The 25,099-nt window shown below is 36.8% G+C and overlaps 1 protein-coding gene across 2 annotated transcripts in view; it reads left to right on the top strand.

Annotated features, from left to right (window-relative positions):
* Positions 1-25,099, top strand: part of vwa8 (von Willebrand factor A domain containing 8) — a 118,200-nt gene that overhangs the window by 90,391 nt on the left and 2,710 nt on the right. For both annotated transcript variants that reach the window (XM_051118873.1, XM_051118874.1), the window contains 7 exons: positions 745-853; positions 2,011-2,167; positions 9,297-9,405; positions 16,398-16,523; positions 17,924-18,082; positions 23,017-23,115; positions 24,752-24,990. In XM_051118873.1, coding sequence (XP_050974830.1) covers positions 745-853; positions 2,011-2,167; positions 9,297-9,405; positions 16,398-16,523; positions 17,924-18,082; positions 23,017-23,115; positions 24,752-24,990 — 998 coding nt within the window. The remainder of the gene's footprint in view (positions 1-744; positions 854-2,010; positions 2,168-9,296; positions 9,406-16,397; positions 16,524-17,923; positions 18,083-23,016; positions 23,116-24,751; positions 24,991-25,099) is intronic.

Raw genomic sequence — 25,099 nt, 5'->3', positions numbered from 1 at the left:
GTACTTAATTTGTCTTCTGAGAAACATGCAAGTATCTTCCGTTGCTTCCGAAGGGCAGTACTAAATGGAAAAAATGGTATTTCAACAAAAAAAAAAAAAAAAGGAACATCTTTATCCTGTTCAAAAGCTCTTAATGCATTGTGTTTCCTTCTGGAGCATCAGTGAATGTTTGAACCTTTTTTAATAACTGTGTTTGAGTCCCTCAGTTGTCCTCAGTGTGAAAAAAATGGATCTCAAAATCATACAGTCACTGCTGGAAAGGGTTCATACATGCAAACGGAAATGGAAATTGGAAAACTGAAGAATCTGCAGGACCTGGAGGATTTTTCTGAAGAACAGTGCTTAGTTTAACTGTTCAGAACAAACAAGGGACTCATGAACAACTATCACAAAACAAAAAAAAAGAAACAGTCGTAGATCATCACTTTTGCAGGGGCTTATTTTAATAATTTCAGCTATTTTCTTGTCTTGTGGATTATATGTAAACATCTTTTATGTAAAATATCTTACTCAGGACAGTACTAAATTAAAAAATAACATGCATTTTGTATGATCTCTCTTATTTTGTTACAATTATTCACATTTGCACAGTTTCTGCAAGGGGTTTCCAAACTTTTGCATAAGACTGTTTGACTGAATATGTGTCTTGCATGCCCATTTAACAATAAGATGAAGATCAAAAGAGTGAATGTTAAGATAATATTTCAGCAAACATGTGGTTTTGAAAGCATCTTTATGTTTCAGATTACCATTCAGAGAGACAGTGGACTAGATGTCAGTTCCCCCAAACACGGCAAGATTGACCCAAAAAATGCCCCTCATGTAGGAGGGAACCAGTGGGCTGGAGGCACAGGTACAGTAAATCTCATTGCACTTTGTATCAAAAGGAGGATCACAAAACTTGTCCACTTATTGTTTACTCTGAATTGCAGATTTAAATATATATATATATATATATATATATATACAGTACTGTAGAATAAGTTTATTATAATGAGAATCTAATGAGAATCAGAATTTATTTAATAGCAAATGGTCCAGACTAACTCTGCTTAAAGGAATAGTTCACCCAAAAATTAAAATTTACTCACCTTCAGGCCATCCAAGATGTAGATGAATTTGTTTCTTCGTCAGAACAGATTTGGAGAAATTTAGCAGAGCATGACTTGCTCACCAATGCATCCTCTGCAGTGAATGGGTGCCGTCAGAATGAGAGTCCAAACAGCTGATAAAAACATCACAAAAATCCATAAGTAATCCACACCACTCTAATCTATCAGCTAACATCCTGTGAAATATAAATCAGCATATAATTATAAGAAACAAATCCATCATTAAGGTGTTTTAACCCTAAACCGTCACTTCTGGCCAAGATATGGGCCCATAATCCACTGTACATCCACTGTTATCCTCTCACATCAAAATCCACCAAAACATTTGTTTAAAACTGTTTTGGACTGTTTTTGTAAACGGTGGTTGATCTGTGCATATTTCTCTCCTGATTCAGAGGAGATGATGTTTTCACTGGGGGAAAGCAATATTATGGATAGAGTACTCGTATTTTAGCCATTTTAAAGTTTTCACTTCAAGACATTATTGATAGACAGGAGTGGTGTACATTTCTTGTGGATTATAGTGATGTTTTTATCAGATATTTGGACTCAAATTCTGACGGCACCCATTCACTGCAGAGGATCCATTGCTGAGCAAGTGATATAATGCTGAATTTATCCAAATCTGCTATGATGCAGAAACAAACTCATATACATCTTGAATGGTTTGTCTTTACTTGTTTTTTTATAACTGTAAAAAAGGCAAATTAATCATAATAGTCCTAATAAATAAGGGTTAATTTTTCATCTAAAAATATGAGCCTTTAAGTCTCCAGTTATTGTGCACACACCCTGATCAATGTCAGCATACAGGCTGTTTTTCACATTTGCCTCCATCAATTATCAAAAATGTTTATCACTTACATGGTAACTCATCATAGCCTATATGTCTGTGTAGGAGGCAGAGATACAGCCGGTCTTGGAGGGAAGGGAGGCCCCTACCGTCTGGACGCCGGACACAAAGTTTACCAGATCTCTCAGGCGGAGAAGGACGCCGTGCCCGATGAGGTGAAGAGAGCAGCGCGGGAGATGGCGGAGAAGGCTTTTAAGCAGAGGTACACCCATCTGTCTCTCTCATTCATCACTCACTCAGTTCAAACCCTCACAGATTTCTCCAAAAAGCCTACACTTGACCCTGCGTGACCTTTACCCTCTGCCCTGAGTGCTTGTTAATCTCTCCAGATATTCTGCAGTGCTCTCTCAATGAAGCTCACAAACGCTCTGCGCTTGTGAAAGCGTATGACTGTATTCATGTGTAAAGCTCTGTTTTATGTACTGAGCTGGCCGAGTATGCAGTATACACATTATGTATAGTAATGCATATGTGCTCTGATGAAAAGGTTATGCACGGTTATTATAGTTACAGTAACGAAACCACTAAACACTAAAACCATATATATGTATTTTTTCTGTATGTATTCTATTCCGTTCTAATTCCAGAATATGACATCTGAGTAAAACATGAATGGAATAAATTTGTGTTTGCTAAAACAATAGGTTTTGGCTATTTATGTTAACGTGATCTAATAACCACATGGCCTAAGTGACGCTAGAGGAAATGGAAAGTCGTTGCAAGTCGCTGAAGACAACAAAAGCAAGGCATTTTTGAAATAGCATACACTGAAAATCCATTCACAATAAGACAATCAACCTGCATCAGATGCAGTACTATGCTTTGAAACCGACTTTTGATACTATTATGAGTGCCTCATAAAAAAAACAGCATGTTTCAGATCTCAGAATGGACACTACAGAGCCACAGAGCTCTTCAACAAGCCCAGATATCTCAAATATGCAGCCCATGAATGCTGCGATTCATTGCACTGCATGAAGTGAGAGTGTAACGTCATGAAGGAAGCTTCTGTTCAGCCCAGTGGACAGCACAAAGCTGCACAGACATACGCTTAGTAACGTAATATGATGCATATTTGTCAATCATACATAAATGAAACAGGTCAGATTTCTTTAACTGAATATGCTTTAAATACACAATAATCAAATTTATGGTCATATTGACAATAATCATATGTATGATCTGTAAATTCAGTTTGTTTTGATCGCAAACATTTCAACTAAATGAATGTTGTTTGTTCTACAATATTTTAACCATAGTTCATACTGTTTAACTAAATGTAAATGTTTTCACAGTAAACAGATTTATGCTAAATCTAAGCATTTATTTGTGTAAAACATATATGCATCACATAAGTTTATTCATTTGTTTGTTAAAACTGAAATTCAAACAGATGGAAATTTTATATGGCATTCAAATATATAAATTATAAAATCATAAATTTAGGCCTAAATATTTTTGGTGTGTCCTTCGTTCCTTTTTAAAGCTTATTTTGTTCTTAAAGTGGTTTGACAGACCTTTGAAATTAAATGGCTTTACTGAAGTTACTAGAAGTTACTAAAAACAGCTTTTTCAATTCTGATAGAGAGAGTACAGAAAATGCTCATGTAAAAGTTTTTTTGTCTTTGATGCAATAAACCTTGAATAAGATTAGGAGTGGAGAAACACTGGTTTATTTTGGAATACAGCTCCTTTTAAGGCTGCAGTGTGTCGCCATTGAAATTGAATTTAGTGAGAAAATCAAAGCTTGTCTTTATCTTAAACATCAGAGGATGATTGAGAGGAATGCAGCTCAGTGTGTTGTGTGCTAAAGAGTATTTGACTAGAACCCCGATATAGACCAGCAGCTTTTGATGTGGCCACTGAACACCATACCCGGGTCATGCTTGTCAATCCAGGGCTGCTTTAACTCTGTAACCTTAACAAATCCATATACTGTAATTCAAATATGATGTTTCTACAGAAGAGTATGACAGACTTTCAGAAATATTCTCAAATCAAGATCAGGCACTTAAACTTTTATAATTATGACTTTTATAGTTTATTATCATTTATCATTTTATTATTTTATAATTATAACTTGTTTTAACTATTTTTAAAATGCTGATAGTATCAAACTTTCATCAAATCAATTACTAATATCTAATGATGTTTGTGCACTAAAAATAATGCCACATCCTGGATCATTAAGCAACTGGCTTTTGTTAATTGAGGACATATTACAAAATACTAGGGCTGCCTTTGACTAAAGATTTTTCTGGTCGACTACTAGTTGTTCATTTTAAGCATTGGTCGACTAATCGCACGTTTATTAATGAGCCATTTAAATCATAATAATGAGCCTTAAATTGCCTATATAGCCTAATAAGCACTCAAGCGCACACATAAAGCTTGCCACAGCACACTGGCAGAAATAATGATTATGAATGTGTCGGTGAAAAACAGCAAGGAGACTGTATTAACGTTTTAATAATTTATTGATGAACTAGTGCTTTCTTTGTTTTCGGCTTAAGAGATGAAGTCAGCGACACTGACTTGTCATCTCTGCAGTTTCATACAAATGACTTAATCTAAGACTATTTACTTTCCATTTGAAAGTGGACATTTCGCTCTCTGTAGATATATTTTTCATGTCTGTAAGACAAGTACACTGAGTTTAGGTTCTTTTTATATTTTGACACGCTCAAGTTCAGAAACTGAGACGGCAGAAAGCGCATCCTGTTTGCTTTCATTATTTCACAAAAGCGCAATATTTTGTTGTTATTGTGAGTGAGATTTGAAAGATATATTAGTCATGTTTGCATGACCAAAAATAACAGTATTTTAAGAGCAAGTGACCGCACCAGTGCCTCCATCTGTAATGCTTTGAGCACGCTACTATTCAGCTTTCACACTCCGCAGAGACACTTAAATACTCCACATTTTATTAGATTAATATTAGATTGAGCTGCCATGTAAAGTTTGTACTACTTGCATATTTTACATGACAAGCCATATTTCAGGTCGATGAATGATAGGCGAGTGTTTGAACTTCCTGCCTGATGTACCACATAGACCAGCCGTTAACAATTTTTTTGCAACTAAGCGACTAATAAAATTTTGGTCGACCAAGCCTCTTCTCATCGAATAACGGTTAGTCGAGTATTGGGGGCAGCCCTACAAAATACCAAGATTAGCAATGAAAACACTGTAAACAATATTCACAATATGTGTTATACTATAAAACTAAAAAATAATATAATTTCCTTCTTTACAAATTGTGCGTTGTTTTTATGCATAGTACTAAGGGGTCATGAAATGCATAGCAGGATGTGTGGAAGTTTGTTTGTAATGCTACTGAATTCTTTAACTCTCAGATGGCGTTTGTCTTTGTGTTGCACATTGTTGTGATCTGCATGCTATCTGTCACGTTCACAATATTTCAATCTCAGCTGAGATGGCTTGTGTCAGGGGTTTCCACAGGAAGAGGAATGCAGTCTACCGTTTATGCAAGTGTGTGTTACACCTGACAAACCGCCGTAGAGTTTGGGGTCAGCATTTTTTTTAACAGTTTTGAAAGAAGGCTCTCTGACACTGCATGTATATGATCAAAAATACAGGAAAAACAGTAAAATATTATTATTGTTTAAAATAACTGTTGTCTATTTGAATATATTTTAAAATGTAATTTATTCCTCTGATGCAAAACTGCGTTTTCAGCATCATTACTCTAGTTTTCAGTGCCACATGATCCTTCAGAAATCATTCTGATTTGCTGCTGTGAATATGCTGATTTGCTGCTCAAGAAACATTTTTCATTATCAATGTTAAAAGCAGCTGTGCTGCTTCATATTTTTGTTGAAAAAATTTTTTTTGATTGCTTGATGAATAAAAAGTGTTACTTTTATAACATCATAAATGTTTTTACTGTCACTTCTGACCAAATTAATGCATTCTTGCTGAATGAAAGCATTCTTACTCACCCCAAACTTTTGAAGGGTAGTTTATATAATGAAATAAATGTGGTGACATGATTAGGGCAGGTTTTTACATGAAAATGACCATGTTGAGTAACTGTCTGAGCAGCTTTCTAAGGTTTATGAACATCCCTGATCTTGGTACAGGAATGACATTAATTATTGCTTTATGCCTTAAGTACTTGCATATGTGAAGACATATTAGTGTGATATTTACACTGTTCTGTTTTCTTGTTTTAAACTTAAATTTCACAATTTGCCAATGGCTTAAGATAAATGAACAATTCAACAAAATCTCAACTTTTATTATCAGTTTTGCTCAAGTAAATCTAGCGTTGAGGAAATATAGATATTTTTGCTGCAAAATAAGACTAATATATAGTCATTAGGAACAGTTGTTTCTATTTCTGTTGTGTCTGTGCTGTGAAAGTGTTAGTCAGTCGAGCAAAGCAGAGCACTTTTTTCACTCTCATTGGCCGCATGGCCACGCTGGCCAGCTCTTTCTCCGGTCTGTGGACAGGTTTGGAATTCAGTAGAAAATAGCAGCAGCAGTATGTCCTCTCTCCAATAACACTGTGCAAAGAATGTGAGCTTCAGAGGCCAGACAGGAAACCCACAGCCTGTGTGTGTGAGAAAGAGAAGCACAGCAGGAAGAAGGAGAGCGATAATACCACGAGCTAGAAGAGAGTGCTTCTTACATGTTGCATTATCATTGTCAGTGTAGCGGCATTTTTGTGACATATTTTTGCTCCAGGTGCTGATGGAGAGGTAAGGGGTGATTTCATCTGAAAGGAAACATAGTGTCACAGCACTTTGAGATGGGTCTTTAGATCACGCTGTCTGGTCTGATCTCACGCCTGATAGTGTCGGTGTGTGAGCGCACCTGAGCTCTGTGGGCTGCTACGGTCTAGACGCTCTTCATACTCTGTTTCCTCCTCTTGACATCAAACGCCTCTCATACGCACACACACAGATTCACGCAGGCACAACCTGGGTCTAAGCAGAAGAGCAGGACTAACTGGAGAATCGGTTTAGGGATTATTGGCTTCACACGACCTGTGTGGCAGAACCCACCCCTGCTGAGGACTGTCCATCAAATGACTGAGGGAATCTCACTAAACCTGTGAGGAAATAAAAATAAATAAAAAAAGAACAAAATAAAAAATGTTTGTAAGGTCCTTAAAGGGATAGTTCATCCAAAAAAATGAAAATGACCCCATGATTTACTCACCCTCAAGCCATCCTAGGTGTATGAGACTTTATTCTTTCAGGCGAATACAATCAGAGTTATGTTCAAAAATGTCCTGGCTCTTCCAAGCTTTATAATGGCAGTGAATGGCTGTTGAGATTTTGAGGTCCAATAAAGTGCATCCATCCATCATAAAAAGTGCTCCACATGGCTCCTGCGGTCCATAAAGGCCTTCTGAAGCAAATCGACGTGTTTGTGTGAGAAAAGTATTCATATTTAACACTTTATGAACTGTAATCTCTAGCTTCCGCTAATTGTTGTAGTTGTGTACACGAGAGAGCAGATGACGTAGGATGTAGGCAAATGCGTTGACGAATGTGGAAGCATAGAGGGGAGAGCAAACAAAACACTGTTCAAGAATGAAAAGAACAAAACAAGGATTTGTAAAGAAAAATGTCTGAGGATGTCAATATAAGCCAAGAGGAGACTGGTTTTCCTTTGCTGTAAACCAAAATTTATTCTCATAGGAGCTTGCGCTATGCCATGTCCTACGTCCAAATCTCAACGCCCATTTACTGCCATTATAAAGCTTGGAGAAGCCAGAATATTTTCTTAATATAACTCCAGTTGTATTTGTCTAAAAGCAGTAAGTCATACACACCTAACAGGGCTTGAGGGTGAGCAAGTCATGGGGTAATTTTCATTTTTGGGTGAACTATCCCTTTAAGGTTTGATGTTACTATCAGCTTTGTAACCAGTGGTTGACAGATAGATTTTTCAGGAAACCTATTTGAAAACAGTCATTATATGTGCAGTTCTAGCACAGCGATAAGAAATTTTTTTACCTTAAGACAAAACAATAGAGTAATAAAATATGTGAGTTTATTCATTCATTCAGCAAATTTTATGACAATTAAGTACAACCTCAATTCAAAAACAAAAACAACCTCTTAATTCTCATTATTTTAATGCAAAAAGTGATTTTAAAAAATTGATGTAATGAAATTATTTTTATAAATTATTTTTGAGTGTTTATGCATCATAATAGTATTAGTTGTACTGCATTTTATGTATGCTAATGAATAAATAAAATAAATAAGTAGAATTTTAAAAATTACTACAATATTAAAAATTAAGGACATTGTTAAAATAGTTCATGTGACATCAGTGGTTGAACCTAAATTTTATGAAGCTATGAAAATACTTTTTGTGCACTAAAAAAAAGACTACAACTGAAAGAAAATTAACAACTTTTTTTTTGTGTTAGTCTTCAACATGCATTTACAAGAGTACAACAACATATACGTGTGGTGCTGCTGACAAAGGATCCAGAACATTCTCTTTAACATGTTTAATATTAGGCTTCATTAAAGGTATCTTATCTCAAATGTGGGTGGTGTGGGGGTCCTTCAGATATTACTGTTGGATAACAAAAGGCCTTTAAGTCAAAAGCTTTGAAAATCAGAGAAATGAGCTTTGGTATCTTTATTTGTTTATTTATTTTAATTTATTTTTTTGTTTTAAATTTGAGCTGATCATTTTTTTTTTTTTGACATTGGTGCAGAGATCCTCGTGGGTGACTAGTGACCTGGCAGAGCTCTTACACCCACACTGATGATGGAATAAAACACTGACTGGGCTTTGAGCGCCTGGGTGTTTGTTGCGTGTGTGTGGGTGCTGGTTGTGGAGCTGTAAGGACTTGCCCTAAGAGAAATGTTTATCCTATTCCTCCTCTCAAGTGTGCGTCTTGACAGCTGTACTTAATGTGTGACTAAACAGAACTTGTCTTGATCAATGTCCTCTGAAATCCTCCTGCCCCAGAACACTCCTTGAAGTCTTAATACACATTGTTCACAAGTTTAAACGCCTCAGGGAAAGAATCTAAATGAAGACAGATTTTCTAAAGAAAATGTTAGTAGCTCTTACCTGTATAAAACTCACAGCCAAGATGCTAGAAGGTTACAAATGTGAGGTTACTAGAGTGGCTGCTGAGCGGTTGCTTAATAAGACAGGATTTATTCATATCTGTAACACAAACAGATTGGGACACACTGAAGTTTAATACATATGGTTAGAGCTTTGTTCAAATCTCATGAGCAGTATTAATGAAGGTGCTTTACTCTGTACAGTAACTGTAAACACTGCAGATGTGTTTGTGTGTTTAATGTGTAGCGTTTTTATTTCAGGCTCAAGGAAATTGAGATGAGTGAGTATGATGCCACCACGTACGATCGTTTCTCAGGAGCGGTCAGACGACAGGTCCAGTCGCTCCGCATCATTCTGGACAGTCTACAGGTAAACATTTGTTTGAATGTCCGTTGAGGAAAGCGATATCTTTGTCCTACTATCCTTTCAGTTGTTTATGGTAATTTCCAATAACAGCATTCCTCAGTTTGTTGGCTGCTTCTTACAAGATATGGTTAAAACTAGAAATAACTTACTTGTTTACAATCCTGTTTCAGTCTCTTTCAATATAAAAGTCTTTACTGCTGATACACTCATAAAAAAAGTCTCTTGTCACCATCTAATGGCAGAATGTAACTAAAATCACCTTCACAAACACACTGTTTCTCAATACAAAATACTATTATTAAAATACTACTATTATTTATATATATATTATTTACACAATAATAAAATTTAATAAACAACAGCAGCCATCATAAAAGTTGCTAATTCAGTCAAAAGTACAAAGGCAGCACTCTGACATACACCACTGAAGTTACATAAAATATAACATGATGAGATTTTGCCCTCAGCTTAAACAATTTGCTCTGTAACAAATAATAAATTAATGAGACTAAAGACTGCCCGTTAGATTTACCCCAAAAAATTATATGTCATGTTTAACCACTATAGAGGCATCAGAGCCAGCAGCAAATTCCAGAAGATCTGGCCGAGGTAAGGCTGCTCTTGGCGGGTTCATGAGCGCTGAATGGCTGCTGACGCAATGGAGCTCACATCTCCGAAAACTTTGACGCAAATTTTCTAATAGACATTATCTTTATTAACAAACCGCATATGGAAGTCTAAACAAGTACATTCCTAAAATACTCTTAAAACTACATTCCAAGACAAAAATTCTTATTTTTAGGGGTTCAAGCATGTAGCGCTGAAATCCTATTGTATTTGTTAAAATGGTCACGGAACAGCGATCTCCATGTAAAACCGATCTTGCAGACCAAACCGTAAGTCATAGAGACTTGACACTTCGAGGAATGGTAATACTCACACTGCCTACAACGTGACCCAGGCTCGCCCCAATCGGCCTGACGGAGGCGCTACAGTGATCACAAGTATGAAATTACTCAGAACTCCTAAACAATCAGTAGCAGACTCAAGAGTCTTATGCCGCTGGAATCCTTGGCTCACACTGGACAAAATGAACACCTCAGATTTGATCGTGAGCCTTGAAATTTTGGGGTATTTCATATTTTTCAAAAAACCAGAAAACCAAAGCAGTGCAGAAAGATTCTCTGGAGAGTGAATATCAATAATTATCAAAAAAAAAAAAAAAAAAAAAAAAAAAGTTTAACTTTCCCCACACCGTCACAAAGAGGCGCGAAAACGTTTGAAAGGGGCAGGGCCACTTTTAGTAAAATGCCTATAACTGCTGAACGGAATGAGATATCTTCGCCAAACTCTGAATACTTATGTAAGGGCTCAATCTGAGGTCGCTGAGATCACGGGACTTGGCCACTTAATGGCACTATGAGAAGGAAAAAATAAAAAGTAAAAATTGCTATAACTGTGCAACCATTTGTCCTATCAACATGAAAATCTGGGTGGTCCGAAGTGCCACAAGTGTCTGCGAGGACATTTGCATATCTCAAAAAACATCAATTAAACAAATCATTTGTCAAATGGTTGAGGTGTAAAAACCCTACTTTTGCAAGTTAGTCCTAGGTTTTTCACTCAATCTGGAAAAAAACACTGCAGTGCAATTCTCTGGACTCTGTAGGCTAATAATGTTGAAATTTACCCTTTGGGAAGCTATAAAAGGGTCGTGTAGGAAAGAGGCCTGTCCAAGTTTACCCAAAATCCTATAAAGCCTAAAGGAAAACTCAAAACTTCATGAAACCTGCTGAGTACATGCAACAGGTGATTCTACAAGCATGCAGAGTTTTAAGGGGGATCGGACCACAGCTGGTGCTATAACAGTTATAAATGTTAAAAAACATCATGTTTCTATGATAAATTACTTGGATTTGCCAAAAATGCATTTTTATTCATTGATTTAGGTTGTTACAGGCTTGCTAAATAATGTTTTTTTTTTTGTGCTTAAATGCCTTAAAGTGATTGAACCCTGATAATTGCTGCTTGCAGCTATATTTAAAATTATAGTGGATTTGGTCATCCGCCATGACACTCGCTCCGCTAGCAGAGTCATACAAACAGTGAAAAGGTTGGAGTTCTGTTATCACTAGAATATCACCCTCCTGTCAGCCAATCAGATTTAAGGACCAGAAAGAACTTTTGTATATGTATACACTTATTTCCACACCACAGAAAACTGCGGATCTCACTCAATTAATTGAGTTGATTGGTTCTGCCACTACTATAGTCGACAGAGTGTGAAGAGTCATTGGCTTGCCGATTAGTCTCAGTGAGCATTCGTGCAAGCTTTGTGTAAAGACGCACACAACCACTTAGAGTTTTCCTTTAGGTTTTCAGCCAACTCACGAGAGTCAAGACATCCTGTGACTCCAAAAGAACATGCGCTGTTATTATTATTAGGCGCCTGGCGTTCTGATTGGTCTGTCGATATGGACAAAGGCGGCTGTCATTTTGTATGGAAGGATGTCCGGTTGCGTCTGATCTTTTTTGTTTGGGTGTGGGTGGACAGAGCGCTGGAACACGGGTGGAGTTCTCAGAAAACGCTGATTGAAGACCAGCTGGTTTCCCCGTCCACACTGTACAAAGTGTGTAGCGGCGACTCGATCTGATCTGAGATCTGTGTTGCGCTCTGAGCTGAGTGCTCCTGGGGATTCCCTGTGCTGTGCGAACAGAGCGCCGACTCCAGCCACAGGGAGGATCGGGTTCCTCTTTGGCAGCCCATGTGAGGAGCTCTGCTCAAAGACAGATGTGTTTATGTGAAAACATGGTGACAAGGATTATCTCTGTCTGTCTTTCACAGTCCAGTCCTTTAAATCAGCGCTATCTCCTTTCACCTACAATAGCGTTGTAAAGAGAGCTGGCAGCCACACGGGCATGTGTGTGGTCCCGATGAGCGCACTGGCATCGCTCTGTACAGGTTCTGTCCTGAGAAGAACTTAACCTCCACCTCACCCTGAGCCTCTGTTCACCGCTTGGGCCTTTTCCAGATAGTAATTTAACCACTGCCTATTCATTTGCTCCTGTAAAGGTGCCGACACATACATGAACAGTCAGAGGTTTGGAAACGTCCACTCATTCTGTATTATTATTATCATTTTCAACATCTTGAAGTAATAGTATAGTTTTCAACCAACTTTGTAAGATGAAGATCTTGGGATGCTTGTTAAACACTATGGAGGTTCACATGCATGCTGAACACTTATGGACTGCGTTTCTTTTTCCTATCCAGCTTCCAACTCCAAAAATAATTCTATTAGTAAAATAAAATAAAATAAAATAACTTGATTGCATGTTTTTAAATTAAATGCCAGTGCATTTTTGCATTCTTTCAAGATCATAATCAAGTTTGCCTGAACTTGTGAGTGTTGTATGGTGAACAGGTGAAGCACAGAAAAAATAAACAACAACAGCTCCTCACTCCATCAAAGGAATGTATATGAGAGCTGTAAAAAGAGAGCAAAACAGCACATTTGTAGCTGTGCCTTTACTCTGTAATCACTGCTCATCATAGCATATGCTTTTCCACAGCTGACTCCCCAAACATTCACACACCTACCTTACAGATAAGTGTTTGCAGCAGGTTGTGCGGTAGTTTGTGGTGCATGTACTCATTTATACTCTGAGACCACATGCTGTTATATTGTGAGCTTGAGGACTTCTATTAATGGCGTTTACAAAGGTAAACATCCCTAAATTGCATACAATTAGTCAGGCATTTTTCAAAGATTTTCAAAATATAACAGTTAATATAAAAAACATTGTTTTCATTTTACTTGAGATTACAGGAAGGGATGCACAGTGCATCATTACCATTTGCAGACTTTGAAATGCTAACTGTGCATTCTCATTTCCACTGTTTTTATATTTAGATTGAAACAGACTGATTTTAGATTTACGTTTGTGTTTTATTTTTCATTTATTTTGACAAAATAGTTTTAGATAATTTTAATATTAACCATTATGGTTATTGGTCATAGCATGAACATATTTATGTCAAACTGGGGTTTGCAAACCCTTGGAGGTTCTAAGAATACTAAAGGAGGCTAGCGAACATTCAGAGTTATATTAAAAAAATGTCCTAGCTCTTTCAAGCTTTGTAATGGCAGTGAATGGGTGTTGAGATTTTGAAGCAAAATAAAGTGCATCCATCAATCATAAAAAGTACTCCACACGGCACCGGGGGGTTAATAAAAGCCTTCTGAAGCATATCGATGTGTTTGTGTAAGAAAAATATCCATATTTAAAGCTTCATAAATCTCTACACTCTAAAAATGCTGGGTTAAAAACAACCCAACTTGGGTTATTTGGCAACCCAGTGGGTTGCCAAATAAATATTGGACTGGGTAAATATTGGACAGAAGACATGCTGGGTCAATTTGACCCAGCTGGTTAAGTTAAATGTTTTTACCAAAGCTGGGTTGCTTTATTTAAGTCAACTATTGTTAAAAAAAATATTATATTGCTGGTTTAAAATGGACTGGAACTTATAAAAACATTTTATAAGCCATGAAAAATGTAACATTTAAAAGTAGCATTTTAATTTTAGTGTATCCAACCATTAGCTGTAATCGCTTTTTTCCTGAAATAGCACTATTTCTCATGCTGGTGTGTCGCTGAAATCTGAGTCGGTGAAGGGCTGCTGTTTGCCGGTGTAACTTCAGACTTCCGCCTTGCTTTTCACTCGTAGCTGAAAGATGCCGTGACTGACTCCATAACCTGCCCATAAACAAACAGTACTGACATTAGAGAACATATTTTAACATCAAATTAAATTAAACTCAGTACTATAAAGAAAAAAAATCAATTTTGTTTTTATTCAAGGCAAAAGGCGTTTCCATCATGCTCGTCCTTGTATGTTGCGTTGAGTAAAATAATACAATTTACAGCACAGTAAAATGATTAAACACAAAAAATATTAAAAATGACCAAATAAAATGACCCAACAAGTTGAACCCAGCACCTGGGTAAAAATATTAAAAACAGCCCAATAAAATGACCCAACAGGCTGAAACCAGTATTTGGGTTATTATTTAGAGTGTAGTTTCTGCTAACTGTCATATGTCAGAGGATGTCAGATGATTTTAGTATAATCCGAGAGGACATTGGTTTTCCTTTGTTGTAAACAAAACTTGGTTCTCGCGGGACTAGCATATTCTTACCGGAGCTTATGCTACGCCTACATCCTACGTCATCCGTTTGAATATAACTCTAATTGTATTCGTCTGAAAGAAGAAAGTCATATACACCTAGGATGGCTAGAGGGTGAGTAAATCAACTATCCCTTTAAGAAATGCTAATAATAAATTAAATCATAAAAATGTCAAATTAGATGTTGTTGAATTATTAAAATCTCAAGGTATTTCAAGTGAATATTTTAGGTCAAAAGTGTTGGGCTGGCAAAAAAAAAGTTTGGAAATGTGCATCACAAATCAAAGCCCTGGTGTGCTGTTTGTTTGTGGGCAGGTTGTGCTGTAACACAGTCAGTTCTGTCATCATTCAGGTCCGAAATCAGTGTAAGTAATGACAGCATTTGTGTGCAAATGGAGCATTAGAGCTATTTCTCACAATGGCTTGAGATGTGACACAGAATAGAGCAGATGATCTCATCCATTCGGTCAGTCCCTGGAGTGCCGTCTCCCTCTGTGTTTCTTCAGCTCATGACTCTTTATTACTTCACACTTCTGTAGAAAAACTTTTGCAAGAGCGTATGTGGTGCTTTCCTTACTACCCGGATCATAATAATGGGTGTGTGACGTGTTTACGTCTATAAATGTGTCTGAATCTGTGTGCTTGCATGCCTGTCTTTGTACGTGCTTGTGTTCACATGTGTGTGGAGAGCGATGAGTAGTGACGTGTTGGTTCATTGTTCTTCATGGAGATCTGATATGCTTACTCATATAATGAGAGCCACATGTGGAAGTGCTTCTATGGGTGTTTGTTGATATTTGGATCCATGTTTGAAGTCGAGGAGGTCAGGGACCCACTGGGGGTTGTGGTCATGACTGAAATATGCATGTTAGCTCATAATAGCTCAAAAAAAAAAATAATTTGAAGATTTTGTATATTACTGACATTCTACAGCAACTTACAATAAGGTTCCATTTGATAAGATTGATTATCTACATTAGTTAAAGGGCACCTAAGAAAAGTTTTCTTAATAAAGCTATAGACATTATTCAGTCCAGAGCAGTGAGTGATTTTCTGCTTTTATTTTATTGTTTGGGTCATAGTAACAGCATAGACAGCAGTATAGGTACTGTATATTATGCTGATTCCACTTGAGCTAATATAAATATGTGATTTCTTTCCGAGCTGTTTACCTTCACAGACATTACTGACTGTGTTTTTGTTACTTCTGCATATTTTTAACATGAACTTGTGTGTGAAAGAAAACTTAGTTTAGTACTCACATGCCGTGTGACAGCCGCTTTCTATTCGCATGCTTCAAATGTCGTCCACATATCATGTTTAAAAATGGCTTTAAATGCATGACTTCAGCTCGATAGATGTTTTTAGCAAAGTATCTGAGCTACGAGGTGTAAAGGCACAGTCCTATTCTGGTAAAGGGGGCGGGGAACAGCAGCTCATTTGCATTTAAAGAGACATGCACAAAAACAGCATGTTTCTGCTTCCGCTCAAAATAGGCATTTTCAGAATGATATAAAAAATTAGATATGGGGAATTTTGATCTGAATCTTCACAGACACACCTGAGACTTAATTGGAGCATAATAGGTTCCCTTTAATGAAAAAAAATACTTGCCAATTCTTCTGACTTTTTATACTTCACCATTTTACTATTACAGAATTTGTATTTGTTGTTGTTAATTATTTTAATTTTATACTTGGAGCTTGTGCTGAACCTCGTTAAACTTTGTTTGATATATAACAAGAAAACTTTTTGAATCAGCTTTTTTTTAATAGTATGAGGTGTAAATGTTTGTGTTTCAGGCTAAAGGGAAGGAGAGGCAGTGGCTGAGGAATCAGGCTCTGGGTGAACTGGACGATGCTAAGATCATTGATGGCCTGACAGGAGAGAAAGCCATTTATAAACGCAGAGGAGAGCTGGAGCCAGAGGTGAGAGCTCACACAATATTCATCACATAGAACAAACACACATTAATAAAAATTCTTTTTTTTTTTCAGTAAATAAGGTTAGGTTAAATAACCAAGCTTGCATGAAATGAAAATTCACCCTATCTATTGTATTGATGTTACTGATCTTATTGTGAATAATTCATTATGCAGAGTTATTTTAGAATCATTTTTATTTTAAAAAATTATCATTTGTTTTTATTGTTATATTTAGATCTATTTTCTTTTTAATTTTAAAGTTTTACATTTACCAGTTAATATTTTTATTATATTTTTGTCATTTTTATTCGTTTTTTTAATATTTTAGTCTAGTACATAAAATTAAACTAAACTAAACTTTGCATCCATGCATAGGTATTGTGTGTGTGTGTGTGTGTGTGTGTGTGTGTGTGTGTGTGTGTTTTTTAGGGCTAGGCAATTTTTCAGAATTTATTAATTAATTCGAATGTAATGTTTTGCCACAATTTTATTTTTTAGAAATTGAAGAATCGTGAATTTTGAAGATAAATGTCACCAAACATTACAATTAGACACTGACAATATGCCAGTGATAACAGTAAAGAGAAAAGGACGATGCAACCGCACGTGATTAACCACTCACGTGTGATGCGCTCACATTGCTAGGCGCCGTTTACACAAAGTGCTCTTTTGTTGACAAAGATGCGACATAGGCAGTGGAATAGGAAAAATATGCAAGAAGATGGGAATGAACTTCTTGTAACTTGAGCGCCACGTTTTTAGAATGCAGTTGAGAATTCAGATGAGAGCATAATCACAAGTACAAAAAGTAAAAAAAGCAGCAGTATGAGATAAAACAACACAATTTTTTTTTTCTTTCTGGTGGTCACTATGACTGTTTGGTGTTTGGAAAAGAGTAGCAAGGACATTTTTCAAAATGTCTCATTTGGCATTCCATGGAAAAAAGAACAGTATATGGGTTTGGAAAGGCACAAGGTGAATAAATAATGCCTGAATGTTATTTTCAAGGTGAACTTTAACTTTAAGATGTAGTATTATTATTTATTAGATTTCCTGATGTTTGTCTAACAATTTACTTTCTTCTATTCACATTGCTTCTTCTACTGGTAATCATGAATGCCAGCTTAGCAGACCATCTCGCATAATATTTACAGTTCCCCATAAGCCTTCATTTAAAATCTGCTTTCTGAATTGATTGTAGTAACTTCAATATATTATGTGTCTCCTGTATAATCCATTAAAAACCTCATTGACTGTAAAGAGTTTCAGAAGGGGAGTCTGGGCAAACAGAACGCTGCAATTAAAGCAACCACATAGTAACAGTATTAAATGATTTTCCTAATTAAATATTTGTCTGTTCATGTGTGGATGACTTATGTGTTTTTCCTCTGGTCTGGCTGCAGTTGGGGTCTCCTCAGCAGAAGCCGAAGCGTTTACGTCTGCTCGCGGACGTCTCTGGCAGCATGTATCGCTTTAATGGAGTAGACGGCCGTCTGGAGCGCTCCATGGAGGCCGTGTGTATGGTGATGGAGGCTCTTGAGAACTACGAGCACAAGTTTAAGGTGAGATTTGGCAATCAGTCATCGACTCTGTTCCAAGACCCACTTTAAGACCAGTCCAAAGTAGTTGGAAGTTTGGTATTTTAGATTCCTTCTTCTGAACAAATTCTAAGGTGCCATAACATTTTTTCCTTCATGCAGAAGGCAAACCCATAATGCATTTATGATTTAAAATATTATGATTTAAAAACTTTTTTATTATTTAAATGTATTTTAAAATATAATTTATTCCTGTGGTCAAATCTGAATTTTCAGCATCATTACTTCAGTCTTCAGTGTCACATGATCCTTCAGAAATCATTCTAATGTGCTGATTTGAATAAAAAATAAAAAAAAGGTAATTGTGAAATTCTTACTTTTTCCTTGCAATTGCAAGTTTACATAATTTTCTCAGAATTGCGTGATATAAACTCGCAACTGTGAGTTATAAAATCACAATTCTGAGAAATAAAGTCAGAATTATGAGATAAAAATTTGCAATTCTATAGACTGCAAATGTGACTTTTATATCTCGCAATTCTGACTTTTTTCTTAGGATTGCGTGATCTAAACTTGCAATTGCAAGTTATAAAGTCAGAATTGCGAGACATAAACTCACAATTCTGAGAAATAAACTCACAATTCTCAGAAATAATCTCACAATTCTGAATTTTTCTTGCAAATACGAGTTTATATCTCGCAATTCTGACTTTTTTCTCAGAACTGTGTGATATAAACTCACAATTGGGAGTTAAACAATCGCAATTCTGAGAAATAAATGATAAAAATTTGCAGTTTGACTTTTTTAAACAAATTGCAATTCTGAGACATAAATGATAAAAATTTGCAGTTTGACTTTTAAAAAAAAAAAAATTGTAGTTATAAGTTATAACGTCAAATTTTTACTTTTTTCTCAGGAATGGGTGATAAATTCGCAATTACGAGTTATAAAATATAAATTCTGAGAAATAATCTCACAATTCTGAATTTTTCTCGCAAATTCAAGTTTATATCTCACATTTCTGACTTTCTTCTCAAAACTGCGTGATATAAACTCGCAATTGTGAGTTAAACAATCACAATTCTGAGAAATAAATGCTACAGATTTGCAGTTTGATTTAAAAAAAAAAAATCACAATTCTGAGACATAAATGATACAAATTTGCAGTTTGACTTTTTTTTTAAATCGCAGTTATAAGTTATAATTTATAAAGTCAAATTTTTACTTTTTTCTCAGGATTGGGTGATGAACTCACAATTATGAGTTATAAAATCGCAATTCTGAGAAATAATCTCACAATTCAGAATTTTTCTTGCAAATTTGAGGTTATATCTCACAATTCTTATGTTTCGTTCAGAATTGCATGATATAAACTTGCAATTGCAAGTTATTAAGCCACAATTGTGAGAATTCTGAGAACATATCAGTCTTTTGTTGCCCCTCAGAATTGAACTTTATAGCTCGCAATCGTGAGGTTATGTCATGTATCGTATTTATGGTTGCATTTATATCAAATTTATGGTTCTACTTGAATGTAGATGCTTACATGCCTAGACAGCAAGGTGGCTCACTGGATTTTGGGACGGAGTCTTTTATTTGAAATAAATTCATGCCTCTGCTCAGTCAATCTAATTTTGACGGCCATCTCATCTTAAGTTGCCCACAAAGTTCAAATATAGTCACAAAATGTTGATCTGTCGCAATCCTCTCACCACTAGCGTAATAAAAATAGCGAAATCTGTTTACAATAAACCTTCTCCAGGCAACACACCATGGAAACAGCCCTTCTGTTGACATCCTCAAAGAGTGAAAGTCTTGGTCCGATCTGATGAGTAATAGGGATGTCCCCACCACACATGCTGACACACTGTTGTGGAGGTTGCCATGGCTATAAGGATGATGTAAAGTATAAGTTGCCGTGGAGACGGTCATGCTGGTTTAGGTTGATTAGTGGTTAGCAGCTCTCTGGGACGCATCTGTCTCTCAGTCTCTCTCTGTTACTTGGTTCCTGCCTCCATCTCTGCGTCTCTGTCCATCTGAGCTGCTGGCAGATGCTCTGGAGGCAGTGAATCACCGCTCTTGTTGGGAGCTGCTCAGAGATATGTAGCGCCTGCACAAAAGAAGGTCTGTTATCTCCATCCCGGGGAGTTTGGGGGAGGACGACAGCGGAAGATATGCAGCTGCGGCTGTCAATGGATCACATTATCCCGCTCTGCTTAAATTTGCATCAGCACTTTCAATGTGTGGGGTCAGATCTGAGGCTGGACAGTATAAATATAGATGTGTAATATTCATAAAACAGCTGGATCCGGTGCAGTAATTTGGCTACAAGCAGCACAGAAGTATTTCACTGTTTATCACTCTATCACAGGGCAGTGCTTGAATATACAATATACATTTTTGACCATTTAAAATGAACCAGTAGTGATTCTTTTTAAAGGAATAGTTCACCCAAAAATGAAATTTCTGTCATTAATTACTTACCCTCATGTCTTTCCAAACCTGTAAGACCTTCATTCATCTTTGAAAAGAAATAAAGAAATTTTGATAAAATCCAACAGCTTTCTGACCCTGCAAAGACACCAACGTAAAGGTAGTAAAGACATACCTGTAATTTTATGAAGCTACGAGAATACGTTTTGTGGACAAAAGAAAACAAAAATAATGATTTTATTCAACAATTTGGTGCAACACATCCGGGTTCTACGTCAGAACTTAAATTTTTTGGGTGAACTATCCCTTTAACTCACTTATTTTCCGTTAAGTTTACTAAAAACAAGTGCAAGTAGTGCAGTTGGAATATAATAGCATTAAAGGAGAAGTCCACTTCCAGAACAACCATTTACACATAATGTACTCACCCCCATGTCATTGAAGATGCAGCTTCAAATGATCCCAAATGCGGCAGCTGAGGAAGAAGGATCTTATCTAGTGCAACGATCAGTTATTTTCATAAAAATAATACAATTTAAATACTACATCGCTGCAGAAGTACCAACCCAGTCATTGCAAAGTGAACATGCAAAGAAGATCAAACACCCTTAACAAAAAAGCTAAAACAGCGACATAGGACGATTTTGAAGTTGAGGGAGAAAATACGATTAGAGTTTTTTGACATACCCTAACTGTCTTGAGGCAGAATACACAGAGTTCAGGGAGATATACAATAAAAAGTATATGAAAATAACAGTTTTTATGAAAATAACCGATCGTTTTGCTATATAAGACCCTACTTCCTCAGCTGAAGCTGCATTTAAACTGCATTCTGGAAGTTTAAACTCGGGGCACCATATCAGTCCATTATATGGAGAAAAATCCTGAAATGTTTCCCTCAAAAAACATAGTTTCTTTACGACTGAAGAAAGAAAGACATGAACATCTTGGATGACAAGGGGGTGAGTACATTATAGTTAAATATAAGTTAAAATTCTGTTTACTTGGCAACAATGGCTGTTTGGCTGAAATAAAATATTCTCATGCTTACTAACGCTACATTTGTTTGATCAAAAATCCAAAAAAAGCTAATATTGTGAAATATTATTACAATTTAAAATAACTGTTTTCTATTTGAATATATTTTAAAATGTAATTTATTTCTTTGACGCAAAACTTTCAGCATCATTACAGTCTTCAGTGTCACATGATCCTTCAAAAATCATTCTAATATGCTGATTTGCTGCTCAGTAAACATACATGATTAAGGTTGAGCTTAATATTTTGGTGTATACTGTGATACATCTTTTAAAAATAAACATGCTTACCCCAAATTTTTAACAGTTGTGTATATAGTAGTGTATATACTATAGCTATATTGCCCAGCCCTAGTCAGAACTCAGTTACTGTAAAGTGTAGTAGATGGTGACAAAGATAAATGAAGTGACAGTGATATGTGAGATGGTAAGTATGTTAATATGTGTGTGTGTGTGTGTGTGAGGGCCGGCAGACTTTATGGCCCCACGTTAGTTGTCAAACAAGCTGTTTGCCCTTCCAGCTGGCCTGTCGTATATCTGTTTCTCTGTGACACTTACATAATCTTCATTACATAAAAGTGCATCTGATAACTCATCCACCTGTGATCTAAAGGCAGGTGGGACACACATTCTTTTCATTTGTCCTTTGACCCGTTGGTTACACATTACTCTGTGTCCTCTTAGTCTCATGTAGCCAAACCTTTGTCAATAACACAGAGTCTGGTCCAAACAGATGCTTTTTCTAGAGCCTTGCAAATACGGTAGACAGATTAAAACCAGTCTGACTCCCAGTTGTTGTGTAAAGTTAACCAGTCAGTTCTGGTTTAGGAATTTCAATGAACTTCTGCAACCTTGTTGTACAGTGTACATCATGTTGCTTGAGTCTAAAACTAGTGTCCCTTTGATATGTCCAGCCAAAAGTGTGCTGAAGACATATTGACGTAATGGAATTTGATGTATTTCAGATTGTCATTGCCATCAACTGCTGCATTGTTGGCTAAGACACTCACTCACTGTTGAGCTGGACAAAAGATTATTATGAAACTGGCTGTTCATGACAATAACTCGTAACATCCACTCTCTGTGTCTGCCATCCACATTGTGTTATGTAATTATAACTCATTTACATCATCACATCACAAGAGTTTTGTGACATGGAAGTAAATGTTTTCTATGGACAAACTTATCTCTGAAATTCTGATTCCAAAGTTTACACAAACTTCTAAGTTTTCTGTATTATGGAGTTTTAATCTAATATTGTGGTTTGTGTCCTGTCTCACTTGTCCAAGACAAATGTGTCTCATCAGTCTTGTTGTGCATTTTTGACACATCTCAGATAACTACAGTGACAAAAATACCCTAAGGGACACTTTTAATAATCATTTCCTGAAGACTGTGCATTTCTGCATTGGTCACATTGTTGTTTGGCTTGTTATTTTCTCAGCGTGGACTAACCCTTCTCCTCCTTCCTGTTTTTTCCTCTGTAGTATGATATTATGGGGCACTCTGGAGACGGTTTCAACATAGAACTGGTCAGATGTGACAAAGTGCCCAAGAACAACAAGGAGAGGCTGAAGGTTTTGAAGGTACAGTAAAGCTTCTGTAATGCAGGGGTGACCTCATTTCCCTTTTTTGTTTTGAAAACTACGCTCATACGAATTCACTTGTGCTGACGTAGCAGCCAGCATTTCTCCTAGAATTCCTCCTATTGTCTTATGTGACCACATCAGGAAGAAAGTCAAGCATAAATTCTCAGACATAAGACTGCAGGGATGGTCTCTGGGATTCACTGACGCACGACTGCAGCCAGATTGGGGCCTTCAAAACTGAAACAATCTCATTTCTTTCCAAAGTAAAGTTCTAGCAGTAATATTTCAGACCCTGGTTTCAGCCATCACTGCAAAAAAAATATTTAAACCACTGGCAAATTTATTATCGCCATGTGATCCTAACTTGCCTTAAAGGAATACCTTCACCTAAAAATGAAAGTTACCCTATGATTTACTCATTGTCAAGCCATCCTAGGTGTATATGACTTTCTTTTAGATGAAAACAATCAGAGTTATATTAAAAAATGTTCTGGCTCTTTCAAGATTTATAATAGCAGTGAATGGGTTTTGAGATTTAGAAGCCCAAAAATCTGCATCCATCCATCATAAAAAGGCCTTCTGAAGCAAATCGATGCATTTGTGTAAGAAAAATATCCATATTTAAAACTGTATAAACTGTAATCTCTAGCTCCCGCTCACTGTCATTACATATGTTCATGAGAGAGTGGTGTTTCAGCGGATGTTGTAGGACGTAACAGTTTTTATGATGGATGGATGCAGTTTTTTGGGCTTCTAAATCTCAACAGTCATTCACTGCAATTATAAAGGCTGGAAGAGCCAGGACATTTTTAATATAACATGTTGGGCATGTTGTGTTCTGGGCATTTTAATTCCGAGAGGGTCAACGAATGAGCATCCATTGTACACAACGTTAGCAAAATCAGGTTGCATGCGTACTATGCTGATGAAAAAATTTACATTATGTGCAATATACACATACCGTGCCTTGCAAAAGTATTCATACACCTTCATTTTTTTCACGCTTTATGTTGCAGCCTTATGTTAAACTGTTTTAAATTACTTTTCCCCACATCAATTTACACTCCATACACCATAATGACAAAGCAAAAAACAGTTTTTGTGACACTGCAAATTTATTAAAAATAAAATGCTGAGATAAGTACATTGCATAAGTATTCATACCCTTAACTCAGTACTTATTTAAAGAACCTTTGCAGCCTCAAGTCTTTTGGGGTATGATGCGACAAGCTTTGCACAATAACATTTGGCAGTTATCTGCCATTCTTCTCCTCACCTCTTCACCTCTCAAGATGTGTTCAAGTTTGATTGCGATCAACCCAAGGTTGTGGCTGGGCTACTCAAGGACATTCACAGAGTTGCCTATAAGCAACTCTTGCTGTGTGCTTACCGTCACTGTCCTGTTGGAAGGTGAACCTTCTGCTATTTTGGATCTATAACCCATAAATTTGTGCAAAAATAGCTTTAAATCCTTCCTCCATGTTGTTCACTGAGATGTTGTCCAGAATCAACTTCCATGTGAGCTATGTGGCGCCGAGCACCCCACAGGAAGTGTATTAAAAACAAACTGTTTAGCATATGTTCTTTTCAGTCCTCTGAATATGCATTATAACCTCTTCTTCCACTGTCCCAGACCATGCATGCCCACTCGCAGTTCTGCATGAGCGGAGACTACACGCTGGAGGGCACCGAACACGCCGTGAAGGAGCTGGCACGCGAAGAAGCCGACGAGCATTTCGTCATCGTGCTGAGCGACGCCAACCTGGAGCGCTACGGGATCAGCGCCGACCGGTTTGCGCGTGCCCTCACCAGTAACCCGCAAGTCAATGCCTTCGCCATCTTCATCGGTTCCTTAGGAGACCAAGCGGACAGGTGAGGTTAATGTCCCATGTTAAACGTTAGCGTGCTTGGTTAAAGGTTAAGCCTGGATTAGAAGCAGACAGTGGCATTACTGCAAAACTGCTGTGCAGTGAAAGTTCCT

The sequence above is a fragment of the Labeo rohita genome, chromosome 9 (genome assembly GCF_022985175.1).
Source record: "Labeo rohita strain BAU-BD-2019 chromosome 9, IGBB_LRoh.1.0, whole genome shotgun sequence".
In the NCBI taxonomy this organism is placed as follows: Eukaryota; Metazoa; Chordata; class Actinopteri; order Cypriniformes; family Cyprinidae; genus Labeo; species Labeo rohita.
This window is presented reverse-complemented; position numbering and strand designations above follow the sequence as displayed.